The sequence below is a fragment of the Nothobranchius furzeri genome, chromosome 11 (assembly GCF_043380555.1).
Source record: "Nothobranchius furzeri strain GRZ-AD chromosome 11, NfurGRZ-RIMD1, whole genome shotgun sequence".
Taxonomy (NCBI): domain Eukaryota; kingdom Metazoa; phylum Chordata; class Actinopteri; order Cyprinodontiformes; family Nothobranchiidae; genus Nothobranchius; species Nothobranchius furzeri.
In genome coordinates, this window is record NC_091751.1 from 54,502,418 (window position 1) to 54,509,986 (window position 7,569).

At 41.7% G+C, this 7,569-nt stretch overlaps 1 protein-coding gene across 3 annotated transcripts; it reads right to left on the bottom strand.

The window, feature by feature from the left end:
• Positions 1 to 1,948: 1,948 nt before the first annotated feature.
• tal1 (T-cell acute lymphocytic leukemia 1) lies at positions 1,949 to 6,728 on the bottom strand. Of its 3 annotated transcripts, none has more exons than XM_015956994.3 (4): positions 6,554 to 6,711; positions 4,960 to 5,639; positions 4,565 to 4,653; positions 1,949 to 3,772 (listed from the first exon to the last, which is right to left on the bottom strand). In XM_015956994.3, exons 2-4 carry the CDS (start codon positions 5,508 to 5,510, stop codon positions 3,243 to 3,245), a joined length of 1,170 nt encoding a protein of 389 aa, XP_015812480.1. In that variant the 5' UTR covers positions 5,511 to 5,639; positions 6,554 to 6,711; the 3' UTR covers positions 1,949 to 3,242. The 3 variants fall into 3 exon arrangements, with proteins under 3 accessions (XP_015812480.1, XP_015812479.1, XP_070397793.1); XM_015956993.3 differs by having other exon boundaries at positions 4,535 to 4,653; XM_070541692.1 differs by lacking the exon at positions 4,960 to 5,639 and having other exon boundaries at positions 6,554 to 6,728.
• Between the last annotated feature and the right edge of the window lie 841 nt (positions 6,729 to 7,569).

Below are 7,569 nucleotides of genomic sequence, written 5' to 3' on the forward strand. Positions count from 1 at the left end.
CTAAAAATATTCAAATTTAATTACAGATGCAAAAACATAATTGACCACATTTTGACTGCCCTGGAATGTGTATTAAATGTTATTTTAGAGCAGGTACACGTTTGATAAGCATTAGTTTTAAAAATGTTATCATGAAATTCAAATTACACTCCTTTATGAAATGCAAAGAAAAGCAACAAAAAGGAGATATGACTTTTTTTAGTTGAATAATTGTTTATTAAGTGTATCCTGATTTTTTATGACTTTTTTTCCTTTTGCTCTCTAAACATCTCCCAACCTGCACCCCAGGTGCTGATGAACAGTTCTTATAATGATAATAATGGTGATAAATGAGGTGTTTGGTAATATTCAGATTATCACAGTCAATTAAACCGATTACTAGTTTTGCACTTGATGATTATATAAAAAATGAACTAAAAAAAGAAATTCAGATGGAATAACACAAACGATTAAGCTGTGTAGATCTGTTAAAAAGGAGTCCAGCAATTATCTTCATGCAATTTATTAAAATACATCATGTGAATGTAGTGGTAGCTAAAGATGCTGTTTACGACAGTTTTTAAGCAAGAATTCTAATTAAATCTGTGTTGCATAATTTAGCATTATAAATAGCATCAGGCATTGTTTTGCTAAAGGAATTGCAAAATTTACTGAGGCATATGCAAATTATTAAAAATGTACTTCAATTAAGGGTGGACTGTACAGAATAGAAACCTAACGATGATACCTGTTAAAGCCCAGAATGACATCTCCATCTACTGGTGAAGGGCACGCAGTGTTCTTCAAACTTTCATCATATTTATGCTGCTGTTTGTAGAGATGGTGCCATATTTGTGTCAGTTTGTAAAAATGTTATTTGGCTTATTTGTTTATGCACGTACGCATGCATATGTGAGTGTGCAAGTGCACAAGTGTGTTTGTAACATTTATGTATTTTCAACTACTCTGTGTGAAAATATAAATAACTACCTTGGCGGTGTGTGCAGTGTAATCTGTTCCCAGCAGGCTGGATTCCCACTGTGAGAAAGACAGTATATTGTTCCTGCAGCACCGCAGATAACAACTCATTAGCATACTGAATCATTTGGCTGCAAGAGCCACTCTGCCACCCATCTGCACTGAGCTGATAAACGCACAAACACACACAGCCCAGCTCACACAAACGAATCCATGTAATGCAGACACATACACACCAACCAGCTCTTGCAAACACATAAACATGCACACACAAGCACACACACACATCCTCTCACTCCCTGCCTTTCAACCCCTCATATACTTCCTCTATCCTCCTCTTTTGTGAGTCTGTGTCTTTTCTGAGAGTCAGGAAAACGGAAGCAGGTAAACGCTTGGCAGGCATTAACCCAGAGAGCCCCTCAGTGGAGCTGTGGCCCAGCCAGAGCAGAGCACAGGAGAGGTCTCCAAACACCTGGATGTCTCTGATGCTCTCTGGAAGCAATTATAGCCTTTAGAAAAGCCCGAGTGCTGTCTGACGTGGTAGCAGAACTGGTGGCATCGCTCATTGCACATAAAGTTGAAGAATGCGAGGAAGTTCAGATTCAAGCTCCCGTATTTCTGCTATTATGATTGTTTTTTTTCCCTCATATGCAAGTCGGTGTTGCCGTAAATCTTCTATTTGTAACTGAATGAATCATGGGAGGTGAAGTTCCAATCTAATTGAGTGTTTCACCAAATGCACAGACACAACAGCGGTAAAACGAGTGCAGCGGAGGCTGTCAAAGCCACTTTCACAATGGCAGGATATCCTGCAGGTCAGCGAGCCATGTTAACCTCCACAGGAAGTTGTCACTTGTTGGGGAGGAAGTGAGGATTACAGCGTCCACTGAAAGAGGCTGTGGTTTAAACTGTGTGCAGAATAAATGTGTCTTATTTGAGAATAGAATAGAATAGAATAGAATAGAATAGAATTCACACAACCACAGAGGGATCAAATATCAGAATTTTCTTCTGCATATTTTATTCAGTTACTTCGTATAAAATTCATCAGTTTAACATTGGATATATTTATAGTTACAGCTATCATACAACAAATATGTCATTACCAAACATACAATGTCCCTTTACTGTAATCCATAAAATATCAAAGGTACCAGTATAGGCTACTAGGTTCTGCAAAAAAAATGCAGAATAACCAACAACAGTGAGCAATACTTAACTGCCTTTATCAGAAAACTGCTGGTGTTCTTATGATATTAACACTGCTTATCGGGGTGTGTGGGTGTGTGTGTGTGTGCATGCATGCATGTGTGTGTGTGCATGCAAACGTGTGTGCGTGCATGTATAATGCAGGAGCAAAGGGATTTATTCATGTACCTTGCTAAACTACATCTGCAGTACAGTTTAAAAAAAACACTGACACATTCATATAAAAAGAACTGCACGAGTCACTTCCTGCTTTCATTTGACCCCTTTTTGTACACTTTAAGAGCACTGATCATCTTGTACCTCCACAACAATGTCAAACAGATACCTTTGACCCCAGACAGTGAAATTGTTTGACTGTCTCTAGAAATATTTGTTGCCATTTTCTTAATCACCAAAGTTTAACAGAAGGAAGCGGTACCACAATATTTCATCTGTACGTTCGGTTGTTAGCTTTACATTTAGAAGTTTTCTAATTTCTTGTTGTCTGTCCCCCTGAAAGACAGTTTTGATAGTAAACTTATTGACAAACACACTATGGTACATTTTAAACCACATGACTTAGAATTGTCACTGTTTAACATTGTGCACTGGAAATATAATATTTACAAAGAATAATAGCGTTTCTATTGTGCTCTAATGCCATTTTAGGTAAAGTTATTGGGATCCCTGATCCGCATACTTCCAGCTCATTTTGTAAACAAACATGAGGAGTGACCTTTCACTTTGTTTTTTGTTGTATTTCCCCTTTTCTCGTTCGTTTTTGTGGTTTTATGTATGTATTTTCAGAGTGCCGTTGGAAATTTCAAACAAAAACGTAATAATCTGCAGATTGGATTACAAATGCTGAGTTTTAGAAGTTGTTGCTGGATCAGTTCATTGTCTCGTGTGCCGTATAGAGACAAGAGGGTACTCGAGATCCATTTTAAATACTACCATCTCACTTTGTGGCTGGATTTATCTGGCTAATCTGAAAGCTCAGAGATAACGGGATTCTAAGAATATCTTTTGTAAAAAGTTCTCCCTAACTGGTTTTATTTAGTCTTAGGTGTTGTTTCTGTGGTCTGCTGGCATCAGCATCATCGCCGAGTGGAACCATCTAATGGACGTCCATTGCGCCTGAGATCTCTAGCTGCTAGATGCAGCGAGGGCCCGCGTGAGGTTGTTAGAGTCCTTGGAGCTGGAGGTGAGTCCTGGTCCTCCATGAAGCTCTCAGGACTCCCTTCTGCATCACCGTCTGGTAGGCTTCCACAGCTGGAGCTCGGTGACATTGTCTCCAGAAGATCATCCCTCGCCAAGCCCACCACAGTTTCCTGATGCGGCGCTCCCTGAGGGCCTCCCTCATGAGTCGCAACGCCAACCAGAAGCCCCGTGTCCCCGTCAGTTGTGCCGCCAACGTTCCTTCCTCCGTCCTGATCCTCCAGGAGGTTGGAGAGGAAGCTGATGTACTTCATGGCAAGTCTCAGAATCTCATTTTTGCTCAGCTTCTTGTCTGGAGGGTGAGTGGGTATGAGTTTACGGAGCTCGGCAAATGCACCGTTTACATTCTGCTGCCGCCATCGCTCGCGGCTGTTTGTGAAGATGCGGCGGACAATCTTTGGCTGGCCAGCTGTCAGAATAAATGGAAAACAGGGAAGAGGACAGAGACAGTAAGGACACTGCAGATAAAGCTTGTTACAGAAAACGTGGCAGGTGCAAAAAGCCAACAGAAAACAGATGCACAACATTTGTGACAACATTTTCTAAAGCAAAAGTTGCAAAGCTGTCCTCCATACAGCCATGGGTTATTAGAAATCTTGCATAAAGTTTCCAGACGTTACACAAGAAATCTTTTATTCATGGGGTCTGAGGGGGTTGTGTTCACCCCACTGAGCACTCTCTGTACAATGTATTTTGTCAGGCATAATAAAATGCTTCACTGCAGGTAGTTAGATCTTCCCACCCCCAGTAATGGTGTCTTTGGGGCTATTGTTTCCTCTGGAACACACCCAGTCTATCTTAATCCCTCAGCCCACTCTGCAGCAAAACCTTGGCATGGAGGCAGCAGCACCCCCATCCTCCTCTCCTGTGGCTGGGAGTGGGCAGCAGCAAAACAATTAGAAATGTTCCAAATCAAAATTACTTCCAATTTGCCTGAGAAAGGTATGTTTTAATGATATAAAGGTATATGAATTTGGCTACAAACGGAAATAATTTGTGCCAGAAATGGCATTCTTCATTCCTCGCTGGATCATTTTCTTTTTTAATAAAGCATCTTCTGCAACACTCAGTGCAGAAGCTGCATTGGTCCATGTCAGTGGATGAATGACAATGGAGATGAAGAAGGGACATTTTATTGGCAGAAGGAGGACACAGCAGAAGTGCATCTTACCATACTTATAAAGATCTAAAATGCGCCTACCCTCGTCGAGTTCAACCTCATAAGGCGCCGGGCGGCGCTTTACCCTGTTGCTGGGGTACATGCTGTACTGCTCTGACTCTCCTCCAAGACTGCAGGAAAAGAAAGCGCACAAGTTTTAAACAAATATGAGGATATGGGCATTTTAAAATCACCATAAACACACACACACACACACACACACACACACACACACACACACACACACACACACACACACACACACACACACACACACATGCATCTGTATCAGAGAAAACAGCATTTATCCAAATATCTACACCTCAGGTGTCTTTTACTTCACACCTAAAAGGCCACACAGACCCAACATTAATCCAACTTCAGAGGTGAAAACTTAAATTACACGGAGCATGCGTGATAGCCAATCTCTCCCTGACCTGTTGATGGCGGCAAGAGGCTGCGCCAGGTTGTAGAGCATCGCCCGCGCCGGGACAGGAAACGCGTTTGGGCTCAGTTGGACCATTCGAGCGTCGTCTCGTTGCGGCGGTGGTAGCGGCAGCGGTGGAGGTCTGCGAAGTTCCGTGATCGGCACCAAATGGCTTTCAGTCCTGCGCTGCACCGCCTTTATAGCGTCCCTCCTGGAGAGCTCGATCACCGGCACTTCCCTTTTCAGGTCTAGGGCGTTGTGAGGGGCAGTTTCCTTGGCAACGCCGTTAATGATGATGCTGATGCTGGTCCCGTTGCTCGAGTTCTGCAGCGGAACGTCATCCGTCTCCTCAACCCCTTTGAAGAAACCCCCCCTCCCCTTCTCCTCTTCCTCCTCCTCATCATCATCCTCATTCTCTTCTTCCCTCTTTTCTCTCCGCGGCTCTTCGTCCTTCTTGTATCCGTTCTGTCTGGAGATGATGGCGGAGCCCTCGCGCCTTCCAGGGCCGGATCCTGCGTCGGGACTTCCAGGACAAAGCTCCTGCTCCTTTTTTTCCATCATTTTGAAACCGTGGCCCCTATTGCAGTCCCGCTGTATCCTAAATAAAATGCCCCTCGATTAATTCATCGCCGGAACATGACTTGTGGCAGACACGTCGAAAATGATGAGCAGTTTGATGTCCTTGGGAGTCTTTGGAGGAAAAATTAATAATTAATCGACTTTTTTCCCGAAAAACCGCTACATCTGGACAAATTGTGTGATTAAACGGGTTTACACATTTCTAATTATCTGACAAATGCCAATAAATAACTGCTGCATTTTATTTTGTTAATGTGTTTTTGCTGCTAAATTAACAAAAGAGGCATTTTTCCTACAGGAATGTGTGTTTAGGTTTAAATAGCTCACTTAACTCATTATTATAGAACAGAGATTTGACAATGAAGAAATCACTTTAACACAAAATACCACATTTAAAACATTTTTGTAATCTATTACATCTATTTGTGTGTTTTCTGTACTTATATTTAACGTTTTTATACAGTTTAGCTTTTTATATACGTTCAGATGAGAGTTACCTTTAATCAAAGAGATACGTTTGGGTTTATTTAAATGTATTTTAAAGCAGATCCTCGACTCTCACACAAACATTACTACCAGAAGAGCTTGGTAAAACCGTTATGCGTCGAAATCTTTTCATGTCTGCCCTTAATAATTACAGAATACCAAAAATAAGCAACAGAAGAAAACAGTTAAACATCATTTTGCTTTTCTCTTCCATAAAGGCCGGAATGCTTATGTTATTATAACCAAACAACACAGAAGCTTATAATAAAACCAGGTGTTTCTTCAGTGATTAGAAGACAAACGTCATCGGAATGTATTTTTAAATCGAACAACCAATTATCCAGAAAAGACGCACTTTTATTTTAGGGGATTCTCCCGCAGGCCTCGTCTCCGTTATTCCTTCTCATCCGATCGCAGGAAAAAAAGACGGATAATTTCTCTTATTAGACCAATAAATCGACTCCGATAGTAGATATTTTGCATCACTTGGAGTAGAAAATAGAACGATTTAAATATGGGTAGGTGATTTTGGCACTTACCGTTCCAGTCGTGTTGATGTTACTGTGGAGCCATTTTGTGAGTGGGTCATCCATGTCTGAGGTTTTTCTTTTTTTCCCAGCCAGTTGTTAAGCAGTGTGTGTGTGTGTGTGTGTGTGTGTGTGTGTGTGTGTGTGTGTGTGTGTGTGTGCGTGTGTGTGCGTGTGTGTGCGTGTGTGCGCGCGCAGCTGAGTTATTCCCCGCCGCATCCAGTGCGCTCCCTCTGTAAGGGGAGCGGAACACAGGCCGCAATGTGGCCGAGTGAGATAAGCGCGCGGCAGCGGCCTCTTCATTCGCGATAAGCCCCTAAACCCATTATTTATGAAATGATTCATTATTATTTGGCTGTCGTGGGCTATATAGTCTTGTGGAGGGCAAGCCATGAAAAAAAGCAAACAGACACAGCGCAACGGCCTGTAACAACGTGAGGCAGCAGACTGTACTGCCTGAGCTGCATTAAGGTGTTTTTATTTTTTTATTTTCTCACGATATAAACAAAAGCTCGGGTTGAGCCCAGCGCTTAAATTATATTCTCTTGAGAAAAGGAGGCACTAGTTAAGCCCAATTATGAAACAATAACCTGATAAAATCACGTGATCATTTGCTCATTTGTTTATGATCACAGAACCTACATTGAGTTTTCCCCTTGCTCCGGGATGGATAATTGTCTGAAGGAGCGACTCTGTCAACTGATAATGAATAACTAAATTAATAGACAACAAGGAAACTAACTAACTAACTAACTAACTAACTAACTAACTAACTAAATAAATAAATAAATAAATAAATTGCCGGCCACCACTCCCTTGGGGGTTTGTAGTCGTGGCTTGGAGAGATAAAGGACAAAAAAAAAAAGACAGAAAAGGCCTCTGGCTCTGGAGGCATCAGATAACCGGGCAGAGCATCAACTGTGACACTCTATCACGGTGACGTTTCGGCCAGCAGGTACATCCCTAATAACGAATATATTCATTCTGCAGGTGAAACGAATATATATATATATATATATATATATATA